General features: G+C 32.9%; 4 protein-coding genes across 5 annotated transcripts; 1 reads left to right on the top strand and 3 right to left on the bottom strand.

Annotated features, from left to right (window-relative positions):
• Positions 1 to 163: 163 nt before the first annotated feature.
• Positions 164 to 1,855, top strand: Bm10838 (Uncharacterized protein; the record flags this gene model as incomplete). Its single annotated transcript, XM_001900478.2, has 4 exons — positions 164 to 208; positions 404 to 571; positions 1,272 to 1,370; positions 1,727 to 1,855. 4 exons carry the CDS (start codon positions 164 to 166, stop codon positions 1,853 to 1,855), a joined length of 441 nt encoding a protein of 146 aa, XP_001900513.1.
• Positions 1,856 to 2,416: 561 nt separating this feature from the next.
• Bma-strm-1 (Uncharacterized protein) lies at positions 2,417 to 5,550 on the bottom strand (the record flags this gene model as incomplete). Of its 2 annotated transcripts, XM_001900477.1 has the most annotated exons (6): positions 2,417 to 2,609; positions 3,296 to 3,424; positions 3,635 to 3,825; positions 4,041 to 4,255; positions 4,336 to 4,558; positions 5,488 to 5,550. In XM_001900477.1, the coding sequence occupies 6 exons, from the start codon at positions 5,548 to 5,550 to the stop codon at positions 2,417 to 2,419; spliced, it is 1,014 nt and encodes a 337-aa protein (XP_001900512.1). The 2 variants fall into 2 exon arrangements, with proteins under 2 accessions (XP_001900512.1, XP_042933056.1); XM_043077122.1 differs by lacking the exon at positions 5,488 to 5,550 and having other exon boundaries at positions 4,336 to 4,495.
• Positions 5,551 to 6,184: 634 nt separating this feature from the next.
• Positions 6,185 to 11,344, bottom strand: Bm4648 (Uncharacterized protein; the record flags this gene model as incomplete). The annotated part of the gene is made up of 13 exons (XM_043077121.1): positions 6,185 to 6,262; positions 6,625 to 6,819; positions 7,176 to 7,297; positions 7,462 to 7,589; positions 7,756 to 8,047; positions 8,381 to 8,593; positions 8,844 to 8,956; positions 9,189 to 9,285; positions 9,492 to 9,623; positions 9,853 to 9,958; positions 10,353 to 10,417; positions 10,521 to 10,612; positions 11,253 to 11,344. 13 exons carry the CDS (start codon positions 11,342 to 11,344, stop codon positions 6,185 to 6,187), a joined length of 1,725 nt encoding a protein of 574 aa, XP_042933055.1.
• Positions 11,345 to 16,598: 5,254 nt separating this feature from the next.
• On the bottom strand, positions 16,599 to 24,007 carry Bma-ttc-7 (Uncharacterized protein; the record flags this gene model as incomplete). Its single annotated transcript, XM_043077120.1, has 20 exons — positions 16,599 to 16,779; positions 17,075 to 17,262; positions 17,472 to 17,594; positions 17,798 to 17,904; positions 18,133 to 18,300; positions 18,497 to 18,601; positions 18,879 to 19,085; positions 19,717 to 19,856; positions 20,198 to 20,285; positions 20,529 to 20,689; positions 20,774 to 20,859; positions 21,389 to 21,493; positions 21,572 to 21,653; positions 22,015 to 22,110; positions 22,263 to 22,416; positions 22,579 to 22,641; positions 22,717 to 22,863; positions 23,152 to 23,267; positions 23,495 to 23,639; positions 23,824 to 24,007. 20 exons carry the CDS (start codon positions 24,005 to 24,007, stop codon positions 16,599 to 16,601), a joined length of 2,646 nt encoding a protein of 881 aa, XP_042933054.1.
• Between the last annotated feature and the right edge of the window lie 1,084 nt (positions 24,008 to 25,091).

The raw sequence follows: 25,091 nt of genomic DNA, 5'->3' as shown, positions 1-25,091 counted from the left end.
AACAAGTGGTTCAGTTATCCTGCACTGCAAGATTTTATAATTATTCCTCATGATTTTTATAACTGTAAAGTATTTAAGGAATACATTGAAGCATTCGAAGGTCATTTTACTACAGATTTAAGTGTGTGGTGGTTTTCCAGTAAGACTGTTTGCAGTCTTAGTTATGAAGGCTCATCATGTCCTCCTTTTTTTAAGGATTCTAATGGTAGTAAGTTATTTTACTATAAGTATGGAAGTTTGAGTTGATGGGAATGTAATTGTATTATGTATAGCAAATTGAGATACATGTTTACTTTCAGAATGAACTGAAATTTGGTCTCCTGTTCTATAAAAGTTGACAAATTCTGGAAAGATCACTCTCTGCTTTGCATCTCATTTTCCTATCATTTTTTTTAAACTTCAGTTCTTCTGTATATGGGTGTTAATATGTGGAGCAATTATGGCATCACATTATTCATACGGTAGCCGTGAAACGTTGATCATTGCCATAATATTGGATGCGTTACTAATGGTTTTTTGCATTTTCTTGATTGTCGATGTCTTGAAAAGATATTATCTGCAGTTTCCAGTGGTACTGTATGCTTATTTGATACTAAGAATCTTTCTAAAATACATGGAAAATTATGAGGATAATTTACGTGTGGTACTGAATACAATAATATGATTTTGGATTAGTAACTTCAGTGATTTGCGCTTAATGTCACCACAAAAAAAAAAAAAAAAAATAGCAAAAATATATATCAAACCAGTTGAATCAGATGCACTGGACTGGTTGATGTTTTCTATAATTTTACCGTAGCACTCCCTATGAAACAATATAAATGCTTTTGATTATACATTGTAACTTGGGAAAACTTCGGCCTTTCGAAGTTTTGAATTTCTCTGAAAAACGACACAGTAAGATCATCAGCCTTCAACTTCTGATTGGAACTTTTCTGTAAGAACGGAAATAGAATTACAGTGTTTCAACTAGAACCTCTTGTCTACTTAGGTGTACATTTTGGCAACAGGTCGCAACTAATTTCGCTCTAAGTAATGATAATTGTTAAAAATGGCAAAGACATATTCAAATCTTCTTTTCTGTGTCCTCACATCGTATGCATCTGTACTTCTTTTCTTATTAATCATTTATCTTAAATTATTCCATATGTAAGATAGTGCAGTTCAGTATATAGTCAATCTGTCAATAATTCGAGGATGAATTTATGAACTTAACAGCTCACACTTCAATCATTTGAGAAATGACAGTTCTCACATGTCAGATATTTCAGCTAGTATACATAACTCTTATCGCCGTTATTATTGCTGGAATTGTTTCATGGATGATTACAGCATCTGCAACAGTTGATGTAATGGGCACCGTAACTATCGTGAGTTCTCAATCTGTTGAAAATTATCGTAAAGAAGAGGATGGAGTCAAGCCCTCCTTTTCCTTTCCCATATTCTCGACATACGTCGATATTACCAAATGTCATGGATCTTAACAATTTTGTTGTGTTTTTAGAGATTATTGCTATGAGCCACTTCTTGCCAGCTTCTGACTTCCACATCTTGATATTATTACAAGCATTAAAATCAGTGAATTAGAGTTATTTTTTCAATACGAATTGATGACTAAAGGCAAGAGTGCTGCATTACGGGAAAGGGAAAATAGCAAATCGATGCGAACTGTTGGTCGAGTGAGATTTCTTGAAAGAAGAAAAAGTGTCAGTAAATTAAGTTTTAGGGCAATGCATGGCACACAGTTACATGTCTTATGATGGATTCTGTGACTCAGCGGTATGTAACGGGCTCAGGTCAACTTTTTTATACTCAAACATCATCACAAACACGTACTGGAAGCACAGTAGTATAATATATCTAATGTATTTGGTGTCATCGATAGGTAGCAGTAGTCCTATTTCCACTCTTTTTTCATGAAAACTTTTGGGTTCGGTTCCAATGTTCCCATAGGAAAAAGCAAAAATAAACACTTTCTTGGTTGCTTTGCGCTCTTACCATTCGTAGCATGAAGTGAACGTTTTAAGTTTCGCAGTTCTGCGTCGTATTTTTACTAAATCTTTTTTTTTTTCAACCATCAAATTACGTTTTGCAATATTTGTTCATGTACAACATCACGGAAATATTGAAAATACTTTAAATGACTTATTTTCTACTCGAAAGCTTTTAAGTAAACATATAAAACGTATGAGTATGGAAAGAACAAAAGCAAGCTTGCTGGACAACAGCTGGTAGAAAATAAAACGCAAGTTTCATACATCACTATAAATTTAAAAAAAAAAAAAAATTATCGAATAAATTGTTCATAAGATATGAACTTGAATTTGTTTCATTGTTGCAACATGTATCAAATCAATATTATTTTCGGCCTTTCAGGAAACTATCCAAATATTTCAAACTATCCAAATAAGAAGTTTTAAATTTCCCTATCAAAATCACTCATTTTCCGAAAGAGCAATACTTCGGAGCCACTGAGTATGCCCAGCTTTCCAGCATGAACAATACTATTCACTGTACCAGCCAGAAATACTCGTTTAAAACGAAGAAATCCTTTAGGCATAATGTGAAGCGCTTGTGCAATCGAAATTATCCAGTCAATCAAAGTCGAACTGCAATTAAATGTCAGACAGCTTCTTGTGAATTTTATCGTGCTTGAAAACGAAGTTTGGAAAAAAAAAAAAGGGATTAGTGAGTAGCTAGCGCTATACCTTATCTTTTTCATTTCCACTTATAATGATGTGAATGGACACTGAATACGTGCAATTAAGGAGAACGTTTTGGCCATCTACGGTTATTATTATTTTCCTACAGTAACATCATTTATCGTAACTGGGAAAATCAAATCAAAAGAAAAGCAAGCTGCACTTAAAATCGAGAAAGGGAAAAATTGTTCACCAAATAAATTTGAAATGAGTATTATATTGCAATATCGATTAGTGGTAGATTATGGGGAATGGAGATAAGAATGACTGTCATTATTTAAAAAATTATTTTACGAAAGCAATGATATAAAGTCTTGTTCAAGAAATTTTGCAAAGACACTGTCTATTTCTAAAGAAGACAGATATTGCTTGTTTCTAAAGATAACAGTATGTGAAAAGTAAATAGATTTCAATAAATTTTAACAAAAAAAGTTATGCCAAAAAAGGTAATGTCATATTCTTCCAAAAATATGGGTGTGAATTTGGGATTCTTCGTCCGTGAAGCGAGCTAAGCAGTGATGAGATAGATTCATCATTCAAATAAAATCAGTTTTAATAAGATTTTAACAAAGAGAAATTAAAACGAAACCAACCTAATAAGCCACATGAACAAAGGAGAATGGGAGAAGCAAAAGTAATAAGGATTTCCAGTTTCTTCGTCAAGATTGATATTTTCTGCCAGTTCCAAGCCATAAAGTTTTGCTGCATTGATTATTTCTTCCCTAAAATCGTAAATTTCAAGAAAGTGGATTCAAAGACTGTTGAAACAATATATGGGAATGCTCATTATCTTTAACTCCATTAGCATCAATGTCTGGTATATTTTAATATGTTTAATTCAAAGCTTGAAAAAACAACAAAAAAATATTATAGTTTTAACAAATACAAATGAAATCAAATAGTCATTTAAACGTACGTTAAGAAAAGCTTACTTGGTGTGTAAAGGAGGCATTCCACAAGCATACTCTAAATTCTTAATAACTGTTTTATGTTCCTTTGAGGAGGAATGATATTTATCAGTTTTCAGTAAATCATAAACAAGGAAAAAACCACCCGGACGCAAAATTCGATTTACTTCTTGCAGTGCTGGCTTTAAATCTTCTAAATATTTCAGTGCGTAGACCTAAAAAAAAGCACTAAAACTTAAGCTGACACTTTTCGGTGCACTTTCTACATCATGAATTGATATGGGAAGTTCCTCTAACTCAGAAATTACTTTAATCACCTAACGCATTATACGATATTTTATAAAGTATAATATTCGGAATGTGAGATATTGCTCAATTATGCATAATGCACGCTCATCGCATCAAACAAAGCATCCTTAATTAAGCTTACCGCATATGCGCAATCATAACGGTTGTCTACCAGTGGTAGGCAGCAATAATTTCCCTGCACGATGCTGCAGTTCTGGAGACCTTCATTTTGGAAACGTTTGTTCCCAATTATCACCTCGTTTCCTGCTATTGTTACACCAGTCAAATCAGCCCCAGTAAAGGCTAAATCATACATAACACCACCTATACCACATCCAATATCTACACACTTTTTGCCTGAAATTAAACTTTACGACCAGTTCCAGCACTACTGTAGTCACGTCATTTTTGCAAAACTAATCAAATGTAAATGCTACCTTTAGTAAGTTTCAAGCATTGACCGATTCGTTCATGAAGTTCTTGTAGTGCATCTGCGAGTGTTTGCTGTCTGAGACGAGGTGGAGCAAAATGAAAACTTCCGTTAAAATATTCATCAATAACGGTGGACATAACGGAGTAGTAATGCGCTGTAACCATTGAATAGTCTGATTTTGCTTCTGCTTCTCTGTATAATCGGTCATGTTCTTCAGCAAATGTTTCCTGAATTTCAAATTCATCTTCCAGTTATCGCAAAAGGCAAGGTTAAAATGAAGATTCTGAAGATCCCACATCGTTTGAAAACTCAAAATTTTTGGTTCAGAACATTTTTTATTCTGCCCTACTCCAAATTCAATTCTTCTTTAAGCAAATCGATTTTATCCTAAATATATGGCGCAATTCTTATCCATTAACGAATAATTTACATTAGCTTTATCCTCTCGATAGAACGAACTATTGCAAATACAATCACATTCTGCAAATGATAAATGAAAAATTCATGGGGTGGAAATCACACAATGAGAACAAAAGTACTTGAAATACTCAAGATTTTCTTTGCGATATACTAGGGAACAAAAAAGTGCAATCAGAATAAAGGAGTGAAAGGACATAAAGTGAAAGTACTCTTATACATTGCATATGAATTCGCCTGGCACTCGTTCATTTTTGGATCCAAATTTCCGTCCCGAATTTAGGCATAGCTCTTAATAGAATGCTTTTACATGCGATATAACGTAAACCAAATATCATACGTTTAAAGTTGTTAACAAGACCAAACATTGAAGAATCTTCTGGAGAAAACTATATACACTTCGGAAAAATTGCTTTTTTATCTTGAAATCGTCCTCTATCAATTGTTAAAACAATTATATAAAAAGCTGTACAGTTGTATTTTTATTTGTTTACTTCATAAAAATCCGAAAAAACCATCAGAGCTCATATTTAGATTTAGGAAAATCGCAAGTCATAAGTGGCTGAACAAGCAAATGATTTCATCTGCAGATTCAAACAGTTAAAGAATTTGAAATTCCTTGTACAATATGAAAGGCAGTAAAACAAAAAAGGCTTTAAAGATCTTGAAAAACTAACAAATCTTGTGCCCCTTCTGAAGAAATAACAGATGTCTTATTTGACAGAAAAAAGCAAGTTACCAAATCTTCTCGTCGAAAATGTCGTAGTAATTTCAAAAATTTCGACGCCAAATTAATCGACATGATGAACAGAATGTTATACACGAAATGATCGTTTTTCTGTGGACGAGGGATTCCGCGAAGTGATCATGAAAGTCGGTATCGGTACCGCATCGCAACACTATCATGATTGTAACGGTCCTGCCTCTTATCACCCATGCAAAAATAAGGACAGGACTATGCCGGGTGTGTCGGTATACGCATACATACAAACACATACATACATACACATACACACACATCTACAGGAAATATTACAACTGCGATTACAAATGTCTTATACGGCGCAAAGGACACACAGAAAAACTATACCTTTCTATACTCATCATCTTCTAATCATGAAAAATCTTAAATATACAGATTTTTCGATGAAATTTCTTAAAGAAGGGGAGATTTTTTTAAGATGACATAGAGGGACATGAAATATCGATTTTTCAAGTAGTTGACCACAAGAGTAGGAAAATGATTTCCATTAATATAGCCATGTGTCTGTACATACAGTCAAGTGTCCAAAATCAATCCTCATTTTTTGTTTAGCAAAAAACATGCAAGTTATTAAAACCTGATTTAGATGAATATATATTACCAAGCGCGACATGTATACATATTTCTCTAAAACGTTGATAAGTCTGAAAACATCAAAACTGATCACTTTTCTTTAATTGTTCGCATTGGAAACAGGTAAACGAAGGATCAGTGTTTTGGTGAGTGCAGCTGCACGGATACCGCTGTAGCCCTGAAAAAATTTTTCAATTTGCATATAATTACAAAATGATAACTTATGAAGGAGTAGTAAATCAATCTTTCAAATCCCAATTTCTTTTCTGATTTACTTCAGTAAAAACTTTTATTTGTATGGCTATTAATCAACATGCTATTATTAATTAATCAGATACTAACAGCAGAACTATAATTTTCTACAAAAGGCTCATTCTAGGATTAAGGAGACATGAATACCAGAAAAAAATACAAATGTTTCTGGGATATATGTCTATAGTATTTTCGACAAGTTTGACTAAATAAAAACTGAGTAAGTAACTGAATAAATATTATCCAACTAGTTCATCTCAAAAGAAAAAGAAGATTTACAAAACAAACCTGCCACACACGACTGGCGCGACTTTGTCCATGCTGATAATCTGCAATACCACGGATTAGTGCCCAACTATCAATTCGTGAGCCATTCACGGCGGCAATAACGGAATCGAAGCCAGCATCAATCGCACGCAAATTATAATTTGCGGCAAATTTATCACGAAATTGAGCAGTAGCACCGCTTGTATCTTCACCAATCTCAAACAAACTGCTGTAAGAGCTCATCAGCAATCTTCGTTCTACCTTTGCATTTTAAACCACTATCATAACTTATTATTTGTGTATTGTATATTTGTATATTTTCTTCTCAGATATTTTGTTTAGAAGGAAAAAGAAGAGTAATATGTTCCACTTGGGCAGGTTTGTAGTTAGAATGCCGATTTATGGTTTAGGATAAAAGCATAAGTGAATCTTTGATAAAATATAAGAACATATCTTTCAAAAAATGAAAAAAAAATGAACGAACGGAAGTAGAGCTGTTAAAATATAGAACGAAAGCAGAAAATTTTGACACGTAATTGACAGATTTGAAGAAAATATTCAGAAGAAATTACCTGCTCTTCATTGGCAAGTGTCTGTTTTCTATATGAAACCATTGCTCCGATGGAACCAACATGAACTACCGAGTCAACTCTTTCTGAATTAGGATGTGGAATGACAACTACCTGCCCACCACCTAGAATAAAAACGAAATCATTCCAAATCCTGTCTAGTAGCCGTGTACCTGACTAGTATGCTTTTATTTCTGCAATTTTCAAACTGCAAACTCTTCTCTTACAAGACAATGTTTATTTTGATTTTAAATCATATTGACTGGCTTCTCTTTGCAACTTAACTTACCAACAGGCACAGCCAATAGATCGGCTTGTGGCGGTGGTCTTGAAAAACTCATGTCGCTATTGGCAGCATCCAAACGATCAATGGTTGTTTTGGTTATCGAATTCCATTCTGCTATCATTTTTTCGTCCCTAAAAATTCAAAAGAGTAACAGATTGATTTCGTTTAGTTGATTGATCACAAATATTTCAAGCCTTTTACAGCTTATTTAGTGGCTATGCTATTTATTTGTCCAATCAAAATTCATTGTTTTTAGTTTCTATTCAAATGTTCATCAAAACTGCGAGCAAATCTTACATATTTTTAGCAATATGAGTAATGATTGCATTTTGAGGATTCCAATTTCGAACTAAAAAGCCATTCACGTGTTCTGTTGCTCTATCAACGGTATAGGTATGCGCAAACACATAAGAATTCGGTTCCGGACCGCTTACAACGACGTCACCCAGACGTACGTGGCGTGTGGCATCCGTGTAATGAGCAACACCTCCACCAACACCGACAATAAATACATGCTCAACGTGTTGAAAATTACCCAAAAGACGAGTTGTGATAGAGCCGGAAGATGTTGTTGCTTCACGACTATCCCCTACAAATCCATAGTACCGAATACAAAGGATGAATAGCTAACAATTTTTGGAGAATCTATCACAACTAAGTGAACAAAAGCCATTACCTCAACGATAATTTATCCTTATCACTTTTTAATATGTCGTCGAATTATTAAGAACGACTATTATCGTTTTCTAAAACCTTTAACTCTTCTTATTTTTCTCTGCTGATTTGATGGTCACTTATTAAAATCTAAGTCACTGAAACTTCATTCGATATAGATAGGAAATACGCGATAATTTATAACCAGACCTATAAATCGAACTACAAAAAAAAAAAAAAAAAAAAAAAAAAAAAACGAAACACAAACCAATAATTGCCAATTTTGTAGCAACAACCCGATGTTTCCCGATCCATCCAAGGGTATAAATATTAGAGTCACCACCGGAACGGTAACGATGAACGGTTGTACTATTATCAATGATCGCATCAATGCTCTGTTTCTCAGTAAACAAGCACGTTAAGATAGCAACAGTGGGATGATCACGCGAACCGAAGCTGGTTGGAGTTCGAGATAATTCAACTGAAGGACGAAACGAGAATGAATAAATTTGAAAGTTTATTTTCGTTTACGCGAATCCATCCATCATAAAATTTATAAAATTACATATAACGTTCCCAAAATCAAGAATGACAGCGTATTTTGACGATCACCAAAAAAATTTTTCATTCCCAGAATGTTCCGTCTAAAGAAAGATTTATTTCTTTTTCGCTGTTATTATCTGGGGAAACAGTCAAAACTATATTAAAAGTTTACACATTAAAAAACTTACTGCTGTCAACAGCATTTACACGAATCCATTCATTCTGCAACTTTTGTACAACACCAAGTGTTTCTAATTCACAAAGAAATTCATTAACTTCTTTATTTGTACAACGCAGGGATCTAAAATTTGAAAATTTAACCAATAAATAATTTATGAAGTAACAACCCAAAACATATTTGGTGAAACATTGTTATCAACAATGAGACAACTGGTTTCTTTCTTTCGAATAATAAGTAGATAATTCTAAATTTATAATTTGGAATATGCTCGATGAGAATGAAAGGATCTAGAAAAGAGAGAATAATTCAGAAATCTAATTACTACACTTTTAAAAATATAACCACAACTTACTCCGCAATAATATCCACAGATAAGCCATTGGGATATGCATGTTCCAGAACTTCCTGTACATGAGCTATAGTAACATTTTCAACTTCAGAACCAGAATCTGGGACGAAATTGAATAAAACAGTTAATGAATAATTGATTTTAACTCATCAAATACCATTTCATAATCAATCAAAATATTAAAGTATTCTGAAGAACCAAAAAGACCACCTAAATATTTACATGATTTTATTAAAGATTCCCAAAAGACACACTTTGCACTTCATCCCAAACAGTTTTGTCTAAAATTTATGGTATAAAACCTACCATATTGCTTAGGATCAGGCATTTGATATGTTTCATTTTCTTTCGCAAACTGCATGTCAATTTCGATTTCTCGCAGTGAACCATAACTATTTTGCATGAGCTTTAAAACTCGCTTTAGAAACGTCACATAATCTGAAATATATCTTGATATTTGTTGGTTTTGAAAACTTCGCAACGAAACTCTCAATTTTTTCTTGGAAAAATCGAGTTCCACTTTTTCTTGAAGTTACACGCAAAAAAAGTAGTCCTCACATCCAAGCATCAAATGACACAACATCTTAAGTTTCAATAACAGTGCTGTCCAGCTGTTCAGAAGAACAAATAGTATATTCATCTAAAAATTTTTTAAAAACAAAATTACCTCTTGGAAAAATACTAACAAGATCCCGGAAGAATTGCTGAGCTACAGCATGCTTGTCAGCATTTTCAGTGTCTTCGAAAAACCGAAAACGAAAGCAACGGTTTTCCTGGAAAGATTCATTTCTTTTTGTAAACAGATAAAGAAATTATGTTACCAATAAACAGAAATATATTTCATTTCCTTAACACTAGTAAAAAAAAGATGTATAAAAATTTCATATACAAATCGTCATCACCAAATGCTCTCATTAGAAATGTAATTATGAGATGCTAAGATCTTAGTAGAATGCAGTGTCAGATTACACTATGTTTTTTTTTTTTTTCTAATATCTGAGGTAAAGGGTAAGGGACATTAATAGATAAAAGAAAGCACACATACAAAGAAATGAGAAAATGAAATTTTTGGTACTGTTACTTTATTTATTAAAGTATTTGCTATTTAGAACCAATAACTAGATGACATCCGGCAATATTGACCATAAGTAATTTATGAAACTTAACCTGCTTCTTCATATCCCCTTTTCGTAGCCACACGGAAAAGCTGAGCGATATATCACATTTTAAATCTAAAATATAATTAAGGTTATTTGACATGAAGTTGTAAAATAGTAAAAGATTCAACAGTTTTTCTTTAACACTATGCACAAATTATGCAGTAATTATACGAACTTGGTTTCCCATTGATAAGCTTATTGATAACAATGCCAGTATGCTCTCCACCTGCAACATGAAGTATTTGATTGTATTTAACATCGACGTTCCTGAAAGAATCTATTTGAAAATTATTCAGAATTTAAGTCGAAAATACCTCCTTTTTGTGTTATATGTTGAAACTGGAGGTATTTGAAGAGAACAGTATGAATTAAGATGACATGAGAGTTTGGTGCAATGAAAAGTCAGCTCTTCAGACAATAAATTTGAGACAGATACAGGGGCATTTAAACATTTTTTTTCCTGAGAATTTAAAAGTCATCTTTTATATGGCCACAGTTTCAACATATAACACAAAAACTCAGTTTTACAAGATGTAATAAGTTTTTCTATTTGTAAAGAATATGAGAGATGTCCATAGTTTCTAATGAAAGAGGTATAGCGAGTCCTTTACTACCTTAACTTTTCCTTATTCCTTATTCAAGTAATAGCTAATTTTTTTTTCAAAGCTTGTGGAAGTTTTCGTTTAATATTTTAATGGAATGACATTTTTTCCACTAAGGAACAGACCTTTCTATTCCTTAATTTTATAAATAGAAAAGTGAGAAACAAGTCAAAAATTCTCCTTTCAGAAACTCAAATAAAAAATGAACAACGAATATTGTTCAAACGTAATTTTTCCATACAGCTCCCAAAATCATCCTTTTTCCATCTTATATTTTTTTCTTGCATTGATTTGGTCAAACTCACCGTGAAATAAGCACCACATTATGTTCCGAACTTTGTACAAGCGGTGAAAGTACCACAAGTCCACCGGAACGGGGCACCTTTGTTGCCACCATTTTCGAAACAACCGCCACCGTGAACCAAAAAAGCCTTTTTCACTTATTGCAACACTTCCACAAGTGAGTGACCTGAAGGGTTGCAAACCTTGCTGAGATCTGCCCATATCATAGACTATATTTATAGCAAATGACGCCTGTTTAAATCAAACGCACTTTAAAGCTCACAGTAACACGAAGTCCTGCCGAAAAAGGACTCTCACAATATGACGTCGTCAATTCAGAACCAAATATTCCTAAACTATAATACACTCCTATGTGCCATTAAATGGCAAGAGAAATCACTAAAACATGAAAGACTGCAACAAAAAAGACAAACCGAATCAAAAGAAAAAATGAATGAAAAAGAACTTATGGCATACTCTCACTTTCGAGTCATCTCAATTTATTAAATGAAATTCATAATGCTTTTAACAACACTCGAAAAGCTTCCAAGTCCAAATTTTATTCTTTAGTTACGTAGAAATGTCTGCGGAACTGGCTGAGACCGCTAGTAATTCCCCGCCCGTAATTTGAAAACTTGAACGGAGTGCAATTTCGGACTATCTACAATGTTATTCGAAATCGTCAGATTGGCTAACAGATATATATGATGTAGGACTAAGTTGCTATTTGATTCGGTGTAAATAAATTTTAAGTGAAAGCTTTTCAATTAGTGGTCAGTCCAAATTAAACCTTAGAAGACATTAAATCTGTCTAATATTTAAGAATCATTAACGAAAAAAATTATTGTATTGAAAAAACCTTCGCAAAATTTCGATAGCAGTTGCATTCTGCTACAAAATCGACCATTCCTATAAAAAAAAAAAAAAAAAAGATAAGCATACGAATAGACAAATAAGAAATTTGTGGTTGCGTAATACTTCCGTAAATGTAATCATAAATGAAGCGATTTACTATTTCACGCGAATTTTGTTTAAATCGTTTAAATCGAGTGCAATCCATTAGATATTTACTGTGCACTTCAATACTCTCTATCTCTTAACAGCTATTTCTCGTCTGTTACTTTTCCGAAATTTTATCAGGAAACGGAAAACTTTGCGGTTAGAATTTCATTCTTGCAAATTATACTGATATTCTCAACGAACAATCGTTACCCGCGCACTAACGATCATTAATTTGAAATATACCGAAGAAAATTCAAATTTTCAAATAATAACTGAACTGAAGAGGACGAGAACTTCAAAACATATGTTGTCAAACGTAATAAAATAAAGTTAGAAGTAGTTTATCGTCTATATTCCAAGCAACTACAATGATCTCTTTCTCACGCAGTGGATTTTGTTTTATCGCAATTAGTATCCATGAATTTAATCAAATGAGTAGTAAGCCTAAGAAAAAGTGGAACATGAAGTTTAAAAGATTATTCACGCTATATTCTTATTTTAAATGTCTGGAAATTGTTGGAGTAGATGAGTTTTCTTTTTTTGAAATTCAATATATCGTAAAAGTTTGTGCCTGGAAGAAAACATTTGGTTTCTTTTTTCGTTTCCTCATCTGTTCTTCTGAAAATTATAAAATTTTGTTGGGATTCTTATCCAGCAATTTTTTCCCCCAGAAAGACGCAAAAGTTCCTCAGCACAAAATGTTGTAAGGTTTAAAATGAAGAACACATAAGGATCAATATTGCAATGAACAACATTCAGAGGAACTTCTTCCTGCGACCCTACCCATCTTAACATAACAGTGTTAAGTGAATGAATGTTGAAAGAGAAGGTCCCAAACAATTTGCAATTCCACGAATGATTGATATCTTTTCTCCAACTTTTCTCATTCTCAAAGAATGAATTCCATATCAATGATACCAGTCGTTATTAGTCAATTTTGAAAGTAACAATTCGAGACGCGCAGTGGTTAAATAATCTCTCTTTGAAGATCTTATCACGGCACAAACATTCCTGAAGTGTCCCGTCACCTCATTATACCTTCGTTATTCCTCCTTAATGAGCAGTAATTCCAATTACTAATGCACTGACTTCACGTTATAGATATGTGATTCCCTACGGACAGTCAACTCAATTCACATTCATGACAGAACACAAACGTTTCTATCCCGGAAGAGTTCAATTATGAGCGGGCTGCTGTGACACCACCTCGTCGATCATATCAAATTGTCGTTCCTCCACTTTTATCAGCGTTGGCTCATTGGTTCTCACTGCTGAAACTGGAAGAATCTTTTACGGCACTGGTGACATGTACTTTAGCAGTTAATTTCCGATTTTGAATTATTTCTCACTCCTACAATGATTTTTTATGATGAACTAACCGAATGAAAATTGCTGGTGGAACTATTTAGCATGTCCCAGAAACATTAGCAAACAAGATCTTAAAGCGTTTAACAACTTCTGGAAACAATTCAGCATTATGTCTATATGCACGCACAATAATCCTAAAATATTATTCATAAGCTAAATAATGAGCAAATGCTAAGATGTTCTACTTCACACCCGCGTGATTTACATGAGAATTTCACATTGAATAAGATGGAAATGTGATGTCATTTCAGCTATTGTAATGACACATTCATTTCACATTAGCTTGTACATTCTCGACAGTCTCTTCAAAATCAAGAGTGACATCCTTTGGCTGCTACATCTTACAAAAACAATATTCATCCATTTCGAAACAAATTTCTCAAATTCGCATGTTTGCAGTGAAATAATTGAATTATTGAAAAAAAAAAAAAAAAAAAAAAACTTCAAATTATTGAAATGTTTTCAGTAAAGAAGTTGCCAAATAATTAGAAATAACTGTACTTATTCAAACTTATTCAATCAAATTGGTTGCCATACATTAGACTTCAAAATTTAATAGAATTTTTTTGGATATTTTTCAAAATTCTTAGAACTTAGGATAATGTCTCAGTAACATAAATAACTTATAGCGATCATCAGCAAATCAAAACTAAATGAAAGCTGATTTTGAAATTTCTTGAAATTGAACAATGTTTTAAATAAGAAAGACTGCACTCAGTTCAATAAAACAGAAGTGTTGGAAAATATAACTAATTCAATTGTAAACAAGTGGTTCAGTAATTAAAACCACTTCAGATATTTTCATTTTAAATCAAAAGTGTGGATGAAGAGGACAAACATGATAATTCACTATCCACGAATAACTTTTCAAATCCTTGACAAGAAAGTTTGGAATCATTTTCAAAAGTGAAGACAGATGATATTTAAAAAATAACAGTATGATATTTTTTTTTGTGAAAAAAACATTTCTTTCCTCTCCAGAATTATTTCAAATTGCTCTACGGATTTGCCTTACGTCTCACAGTGAACAGTTTTATGCAAATTCCAATCTCTTTTTAATAAAAAATGCCATGAGAAATCTGAAATTTCCTTTTAAAGTATATTGAATCAAAAAACATTTCAACTGTATATATTTTCATGATATGGGCTATTCTGATGAACACTTCATTTGTTTTTGTCTCTTTGTTAGTCTCGATTGCATTTTTGCGTAACATTAGCTTTTCTTAAACACGTATCCGAAATAAATGTCAAAAAATTAGAGAAGTGTGTCGAAAGAAAGAGGAACTTAAAAAAAAAGGAAAGAATAACATCAGAACTGACATGCAAAAGTCCCATTTGTGTCTTCAATATTACCAGAATTCTTTCACTGCATATATTTGTGCAGTGCAGCACGCACTCAGTACTTCCGACTTTCCTGATTTTAATTTTCATATTTAGACTACTTATCACTTTAATTTGAAGACTATAAATTATTCACTGCATAAAAAAAAGAGAACCGACTCTCTGCCTTTCGTGCATCTTTGATTTTGTCACCCGCTCTAGTTCAATACCAATGAAGTCAACGAAATTTGCTTCTCATAAATTTATCTCTGTACTACTCTTTAATAATCGTTAAGTTGTAAAGTGTAATGTTATAATTTTCAGAAATCATAAAAAGGTTTGGAGTAACATATCTGCTCACCACAAAAAAGATCAGAAGAAAAAGAGACCAAAAATTCCATCCACCTTTTCCATTCCGGAAAAACCTCTCACAAACACTGAGAAACTTGTCTAAATCAAGAACAACAAGTCGCTTTGACTGGCAAATGATAAAAACCCACAAGAAACTGCATTGTGCTAGATTTTCTCAGCTTTAGATCCATAACAAACATATTTTTTCGAAGATGTTATTAGTAATTCTCATTTGCTCACTATGGACACTATGAATTTTTCACACAGCAGCTAAATATACGTTCACTTCTGCACAAAACAAAAACTATAAAGTTTCTGGAAAAGCACCGACAATATTTCTTTCAAAAGACTTCGGAAGTAGATTTTTCTGAGGAAATTGTAAACATGAAAAGACTGATGCGGTGAAATACAGCAGAAAAAGGAACAGAAGCTTCCCCACTCACAACTTTCTGTGAATATATTGAAAATAAAACTCACTGGTATTTTACTAAGCATATTTGCCAGAGTATAAAAAAAGGACGTTTATAGATGAGTGAAATCTTATTTCTTGGTTAACTGCAGAATTAGCTCGGATATCCGCATTAACTGTCAAATCATACTTGTGTTAAGTAAGTTTTTATGGGATGATAAAGTCTAAGATCAAATTTGTTTATCGGCGCATTTGGTATTCCTAGTTGCAAAAATGATTCGAACAAACGAATTAACTACTGCTTTCATAACTATAGTTCGCTAATTTCACGTAACGAATATGAAATGTTCAGTAGTAGTGTTAACAATCTTATTCCCCAATTTTATAAATTAAATGCTGCAAATGGCTTAACAAGAGTCACTTAAATCGAACTTTCAGTATCGTCAATCTCTGTGGAAATTATTAGGTAAATGTGTCACAAAAACTAGAGCACAAGCATAAATTGCAGACAAGCTTGAGGTAATCGAAAAAAATTGCAACAAAGTAAAGGCATGCCTAATATAAACACATATTATCATTCAAATATTATATCCAAAGAAAAATTCTAGGACATCATATAACTTCTCTGGAAATGACAGCACATCGCAAACCATAAAGCTATTTGATAGTTTAACAGTCCTTAATTTGACATCATGTATTAGGTAAATCTAAATAACCACTACTAAAACGGGTTCAGCTATCTGTCATTACTGCTAAGGTATTTCAAAGCAGATTTATATAAAGTGACTTAATTTATTAATAACCAAAACGAATTCAAAGCACTGCTGCGACAATAAAAACTGTATAATAAAAAGACAATAAATAAATATATATTAGATGTCATTACATAAAAGATATCATGAAAGAATATTCAGCTTTTTCATCGCGAAGTGTGAATTAAAACCGGTAACGAAGAGAATGGTATAAGTGGAGTTGAGGAATTTAGAGCTGAGGCGATCGAATAACATTCTAGAGCTTCTTCAAAACGCCCATCTTCTGACAGGATCAATCCAAGCGCTTGCCATGAATCGTTATGTAGTGGATCAATCTGTACAACATCTCTGAAGGAAACGTAAATTTTAGATGATGCAAATAGAATAGGGTATACAATGATGCAAAAGCAAATAGTACAAATAAAGAAGGCAGTACGAAACAAAGTTATCTGACCCAGAACTATCTACAGTTCAGTAGATGAGCTTAAACGAATACGCCAAATTGATTTGTTTCCAATATGCAAAAAACAGGTCATAAAGGTTTCCTAAAGTAAAATATTCAAACATATTTAAAAAACTACAATAGTCAAACCAATCTGATTGCTTCAAATAAAAATACCTTTACTTATAAACCTTTACTAACCTCAACATTTTCTCAGCCATGGGAATATTTCCCTCCAATCTGTAAATACGAGCTAAATGTCGCAATGATGACACGTGAGAAGGCGCTATTGCAAGTGCTCCCAACAAGGAAGCTTTTGCATCACTTCGCAAATGCTCACATTTCGCGGTATTCTCACACTTAGCTGCTCGAGCTGCTAACAAACGACCCTGAAGCAGAAACAGTCTATAACAACTTCGCTGAAACATAAAAAATATCAACAATGAACTATGATATACAAAACATAAGACTCTTTTAATTTTCCTACTAACATACTTCAAAATGTATAAAGAAAATGAATAAAGTCATAAAAGGAAAAAAGAAAATCCATGTGATGAAAAAATTATTTTATCCGAAGATTTAGGTTATTGCACGAAACCTTAATATATAATGCTTGGTGTGAACTTGGATATAAAGCAGATGCCTCCTCAATGCATGGTCGCACATCTTCCATACGACCAAGATCAAGAAAAAGTTCAGCAAGTTCAAGCCAAATATTTGCCTAAAATAAATACGAAACATGTTCACATAAAAATTTTTTAAAATGAATATAGATAGACAGAAAGTGAAACGAATATAGATGGATGAAAATTATAAAAATTATGATGGTGAGATAGAAAGAAAAAAAAAAGAGATTTCGGAAAATGATTTGGCCAGATAAACAAAAAAAAAAAGATTGTAGAATCAAAAAAGCAGCACAGATACCTTCATCATGAAATGTGTTTCCATAGTTCTTGATTGTCTAGAGCACAGTGAAACGGTCGAGGTTCCATAATCGGATGTCCCCTGAGTTGTATATACGGATCCATTATCTAAAATACATGAATTATAAATAAGATAAACATCACAGTCTGCGGATCTGCAGTACTTTCGCAACAGAACGAAACCCACACAATAAACCTTATCAATTAAAATTAGATTTTTCTAACTGATTTTTCTCCAGAATTTCATAATAAAGCCAATACCAGCTTCAAGCAGTATCATGTATTAAAAGACATTCTGTCACTCTTACATCTTAACTGAAAAAAAATATGACACACCAGCAGTATCGCTGGCTCCCACACTAGCAGACATGCTCGCAAGCGCAGAGGATGATAAAATACCCAATGAAGCCGCAGCAATATATGGTGTTGCTGTTACAGCATCACGACTGCTCAATGAACGCAACAAACTTTCATTCCGCCCATTTTTCTGACTTTCTTCGCTTCCTGAAAAAAAGATATTCGCCAGATTTATTTCATTCAACATTCTATTCTAACAGCTGGTAGATTTCGTACAACTTAATGATGATGTCACGTAAAAATAATATAAATCTGAGAAGTTCTATATTTTTAGCGTTTGTAAGAAATGATACAAAAAAAAAAGAAATGAAAGTAAAAATTTTGGAACGAAAAACAACAGTACCAGTTCGTACAATGTGCGTATTCGATTCTTCGAAAAAACTTGTTTCTCGACTTTTCCAAAAATATAGCAAATGGTGCGATGATGCCAAGGCTTCGTCAACACGACCTATTTAAAAAATAAACAATAAATCTGCAGTTTTCGATAGTGATATATGAAATTAAGTGCCTCTTCTCACCAAGACAACTGTTAGATTTTGAAATGGCTAAACATGACGGGAAAACACAGTAACATTTAAGTAAACTGCCTACAAACAAAAAACAAATAATGACTATATTTTTTAAAAGTTAGAGGGAATGTATGATATTAAGTAGAATCAATGTACATTATTAAGTAGGATGGAAGTAATTAGTTTTTGTAATTTCTTAGAAAATTAAAAATTTACCGAATTTAATTTCAAGCATTAACTTAAGCACAGTAAGTGGATAATTGGTCGGGAAATCTTCTATAGCATCGATAATCAGTTCGAGTGCTGCTTTATAATCTTTCTGGGCAGTAAAAATTAATGCAAGAAGCATTATTGCGAGTGGCATTTCCGGATTCAATTCCAACGTTCTTTCACACCAATCACGAGCTACTTGTAAATCACGGGCTGAAAGGCACTCTACAAACTGGAAAAAAGAAAAAGGAAATTCAAACTTCAGATCTTGTATGGTCAAAAATAAACTGTAAATCTTTCTAATGAGCATATTTCATAAAAACCAATTATTTAAAACCCATTTTTCACCTCAGCAACTAGATGTGACAATTCGAAAATTGAGACATTTTTACTGGAAAATCTTTAAAAGTTTCTCTAAAATTAACATATTTCCCTAAAAATATTATTTCCTTTATCATTTATTTTCGCCTTATTTTTTTAATTCAGCTGTAAGTGCTACAAAGTTACTCAGATCATGACATTAACAAAATTACGTCATATGTATTTATATTCATTAGTTTTATAGCAAAGGTACTGGAAGTAACATGAGAACAAGTGTCGGTATTGCGTTTCAGACATGATTTAGTTGACAGACCATGGAATGAAGGAAATGAATGCTACCAGCGAATTATGACATCATTAGGCAATTTTTATATGAAAGTTACTGGAAAAATTACAGCAAAAGTGTGTGGAACTTTCAGTCCATTTCCTAGCTTTAATCCCTCTAAATTTGTTCATGAAAGTTCACAAGAAATGTTAGAAATGAAAAGATACTTTTCTATGTAAAAATTAAAAGATTCTTCACCGATAGCATACTGCCGGGCACAATAATAATGAGTTAGATCATCGAGTGGATCCATTGCTGCAGCATCTTCAAATAATTTTATCACTTTCAGGCGCATTTCATTCCGATTGTTGTACCGAACTACTGTTTCTGCTTTCATGCTTCAAATAGTCCAATCATTTGAATGGTAGAATTATAGAATCACACATTCAAAATGCGAGAAACTGCTTTTTCGAGGGTCACGAAACATCACCCGCGGTATATTTTCGAATACTTGGTAATCTCTTGGTATCCTTGCAAATGAAATTTTTGGTGACCAGCTTTCTATTCTTCAAAATCTTGATTATAACCGTAAGAAAAAAAAGGCTTTTTAACAAAAATCGTTAATACCATCAGACAAATAATTAATTCTGTTCGTTCACAGTTTGAACATATATATATATATAGGTATATAAACAAATGTGTACATAAGTAGATGACTTCATTTTAATTACTGACTCACCTCAGTGCAACAGCTTTCAACAGCAAACATCGTCCAGCAAGCCAATTCCCTTCGCACAATTCCATAGCTTTTTCAGCATGAACTACAGCTAAAATAAGATCACAAAACATATTGTTTTTTAGAAAATGTCAGCACGAACAAGCCCGGAACATTGAAATATACTTATTTGAAAAGGACAAAGTTATAAGACGCTTCTCTATGCTTGATTTACGAAAACACTCGCAGAATAAAATCTAGTATATTATAAAGTGACTGAACATAGGCCAGGAAATTTTTATAAACATGATGTAACCGAGATTTTTTTAAAAAAACAACTTTCTTACTATCTTACCTTCATCATATTGGTCAAGATGCTCAAGCGCGACGTTGGCAGCAAAAATATGCTGTGCAAGAGCACTATCATCATATTGTTCGATAGCTAAGCACTGCGACAAGATCCTAGAAGCTCTCACATATCTTCCATGGCAAAGTAACGTCAAAGCGAACTGGAACCTGGAGAAGATTGTTGACACCACTAAAAGTATCTACGGGAATATTTCTAAGGGAATACTAAAAGTTTTCAATCAAAAGATTAACCATAAATATTTATCTTCGTTCGCAAATTTCATTGCTTTTTCATGAATACTTGATAAAAGTTCGTATTGTCGCAGAGCAGATAACACCTAAATAATATCTAAAGTTGCTTAAGTATTTTCGGAAAATGCCTGTAATAATTTATTAGCAAATTAATAATCGCTTGAAAGGATGCTATTGTTTGAAGCTTATTTTGCATTTCAGCGCAATCTTACAATGCAGTAAAGAGATTTTCTGATACTATATTTTTCAGATCTGTCATTTTTATTTTTCAGATCTGTCATTTCAGATCTGTCACGCTAATTATCTGAAAATGCCTACCGCTAAAAAAATAGAAAAGCATTCAGCTTCATGTATATGGGGGGAAAAATTTAATAACTTGAACATCAGTAAACACTGTTGTAAGACAAAATTATTAAATCTTTAGAAGTTTTGAAGTGATTGTTTAATTTCAATTTCTAATAAGTAACATAAGATCTCTCTTTGAGAACCTTAAAAACATATACTGTTTGAATAATTGTTTCAGAATGGAAAAATGTTTTAAACTGAGAGTTCAGAGTTCTGAACAAAAAGATGAATTATTTGAATATTTTCAAAAAAGAAAGAATCGAATCGAACCAAAGTAAGTAAATTATACACTGATTTGGCTACGTGTAGTGAATTTTGACGACTAGTCGTCAACTCTTCGGCTCGATTCAATACAACGTCTTTTGTCGCTAGAACCTAAAATAATTTCCAAGCAACAGCATCGGTTCTATTTATGATATGTCGCAATATACAAAATTAGAAACATTTATTTACCTCGCTAATTAGTAATAACAACAAGATTTCTTCAATCCTCGAAGCGGGTGAAAAATAACTCTTGTGTGAGCCAGTATAAAATCTGCAAAAATATCTGGCTGCAACTACTTTAAAACTAAAACGACGAACAAATTTCTATAAGTAATTCAATATGGATATCTAAAACGAGGCGATGTGAACGGAATTATGCGATTACTTCATCAAGCATCGTGACGCCGTAATCCGTCCTACAAAAAACTACCAAATACAATTTTTGCATTTATGAGAAGTACAAAGAAATTTCGTTTCATTGTCCAGAAACATAAGTTCGTAGTGGACTGAAATCTATTAGATTTTATACCCTAAATAATATTTTTTATTAAAAAATAGTCAGTAATGTTGATAAAACTTTCAAAAAAAAAAAAAAAAAAAAAAAAACTGAACAAACAGATTTATTAGAAAACCTTAGGTTTTGTGATTTTGTGCTAACAGATTGTGACTCCATGTAACCACAATCCGGCATACCTCTGATCAACACTTCCGCTAACTGTCGACTTAATCTGAAAATCTGCTGAACTAAAAATTGGAAAATTAAAGCTTGTAAGAAAACGTAGAAAAATAGCTTTTCATTTCCGGCATTTCTTATGAACTTTCACGACTAAATTTCCACAAATTTTAAAGTTGAAAAATGAACTAACTGATCGTTACACACCTTTGTTGCAATTTTTCACCCACTACTTTATCGCCTAATGATGTCATAATTCGGCGATACCATTCAACTCCTTCATCATCCCATGGTCTATCAATTAAATTCTGTCTCAGACGCAACATGGGTACTCTTTCTAATGTTGTTTCCAGTAACTCTCCTAAAATTGAATATAAATACAGCGTTGTAATTTTATTAATAACATGAGTTGTGTAATTCTGTAGCTTCTCACAATTCATTTACTGCAATGAATTAAAAAAAAAAAAATAAGACGAAAACAAACGATGATAAAGTCATGAAGGAAATAACATATCACAATTACCCATTCTGTCAACATGGTGCTTTCCATTCGTTCCATTGGTACTTGACGAAAGCATACCACTCCCTAAACTTTAGTAAGTAAAGCCAACGAAAACAATCTTAATTTTAACAATTTAAAGATACGGAAAAAAGTACTAACTGCTCTGTAAATTTATTGACTTTTCGAGCTCCTGAATATACGATATTGCAAGTTCCGCTGACTTTTCGAAACAGAAAAGTGCCCTCATCCGAGATTTTTCCAAATCTTGCTTCTTTAAACGCTTCATCGTTGCCTCTAGGGAAAACCCTTTAAAATCATATCTGAACAAACTTCATCTACATTAAAACTAATGACGTAGGTTTCCAATGCACTGACCGAGATGTTATAAAGTTACATTTAACATATATTTCTTTCTTTATAAAACAAAATAAGTTTGAGTAGTTGGTGATCATATAGAATCTCCAAATAAATATAGAAAATCTGGTGTGAATATCTTCTCAGCGAAAGTACAAGTTTTTATACCACATTATCCAAAATTTCCGGATCCTTACAGACCCACTAAAAAAATTTCAGTACTTAAAAAAAAATCAGAACCTTTTATAGCATAAGCCTCCGCAACCAAGCGCAGATCGCGTAGTGATTCAAATGGTGTATCGCCAAATTCCAATCGAGAATTATCAATATCTTTCATCGCTTGCTCATAGTCTGCGCTGCAAAAAGTACTCATGTTTCTGGTAAATATAAAATTTAATTTTTTTTTAAACTTTGCAATCTTCTAATTATTTCTGTTTGACACTGACATCAAAAAACTGCTCAAATATTATTCAGGAAAATGAATTTTGGAAATTAGCCTTATATCATAATTATGTGTTATTTATCACATCCAAAATGTCAAAAAACTGATTTTACATTAAATTTAACAAAAATAGTGGAGGACCAGTAATAATGCAATTTTGCAAGCAACAAATTCGCTTCCAAATAAATTGTCGATTTCTCGGCCACTGAAGACTGCAATGTATTATACAGAAGTTTTGCTGCTTTTTCCAAATGCTTCTTATTTTCCGTTGTCGATTCCAAAAGTTCTGGAAGAAGGTATTTCTTTATTCCAAATCAGAATACAGAAATTGGAGAAATCACCTAATAAGCATATAACATTCTGGCAAAAGAGGTGTATCACACTGCTTTTTGAACTGTTTACAGCAATCAGTGATGATTAGCTTATTTAATCTATCTGCTCTCTACTTTTATCGATTTCCAAAAATCTACCCGAATTTTCATCAATAAAGGACTCGATGATGTATTCCGCTTGCAATAAATCCCCAAACTGTTGCATGCCACTATTTTTGGAGCGCACAGAAAGTAATACATCGCCCAACCTTCTCCAGTTACACTCCGAACGACATTTGTCCACTTCTGCTTCCAGTCTGCTCCCCTTCAGTTTCGAACCCATTAGTTCTGTAACGATTCTTGGTTAGCAGATGCCGCCCATCACTGCGTCTCATGCAAACAACAACAATACTAAGAGAAGAGGCGCATACTGTACACATTTTGGCTCACAAAATACCCATCGCTCATAGGTGCAGGACAGCTTGCGGAAGGTTATTACAAATACCTCTCCCCCCCCCCCCCGGAAAGAATATCCCGAAGGAAGAGCTATTCTGGAGCTGGCCACATTCCTGAATGCATGTTTTCGTTTCAAGAGCACTTCAACTAAATGTGCACTCTGCGGCAATACGAAAATTAATACGAAAAATTAATAGGGAGTGAAAATGAAGCAATCAAGGGATAAGCGCTTGCGGTTCATCAACAGGAAAATCTGAACTGCATGGATAACTCGGCAAGGATCGCATGCGAATGAATGGTGACATCAATAATATTAACGGATAATAATACATAATAATCATGAACAAAGAATCCAAACCGTCTTTCTGTATTACTCATTCTTCATTCGATACGTTTAACATCGAAGTAGAGATTTAAGCCAAAAAAGACCGAAATATTATTTGAAAAGTTCTTGCTGAAATGAACTCTTTGAAATATGTCGCTTCCTTTTTCATTGATTGTAGAAAAAATGAGTGGATTTTTGTTTATCTGACAAAAAATATCATTCACCTGATACCTTCGAATTCTTGCTATCAGTAATCGTTTTTTAGCAACCTGTCTGTCGTTGAGGATCTCATGCACTTCTGTTTTAACGTTTTTAGATTCACTACAATGAAAATGAAAACTTTTTTGTTTGTAATTTTGAAAAAATTAAATGACTTGAAAAATATCAATATTGTTAATGAAAAAACATTATTTAATGATGTGGATAGGCATATTATTAAGGAAGGCAGCTATCATAAGTTGAAAATTAAAATATAACCTCACTTGTTCTTATTGCTAGCACTGGGATGTTGTTTTACTAACTCCATAGCAATTTGAAAGCATATTTTTTGTTTACCAAAAAGCTAAAATTATATGTATTTGGATAGGAATTTCGCAGTGCCACAAAATATTCAGATGTAACATATGAAAAGAAATTCTTAAAAAGA

Source organism: Brugia malayi (genome assembly GCF_000002995.4).
Source record: "Brugia malayi strain FR3 genome assembly, contig: Bm_v4_Chr1_scaffold_001, whole genome shotgun sequence".
Classification (NCBI taxonomy): domain Eukaryota; kingdom Metazoa; phylum Nematoda; class Chromadorea; order Rhabditida; family Onchocercidae; genus Brugia; species Brugia malayi.
This window is presented reverse-complemented; position numbering and strand designations above follow the sequence as displayed.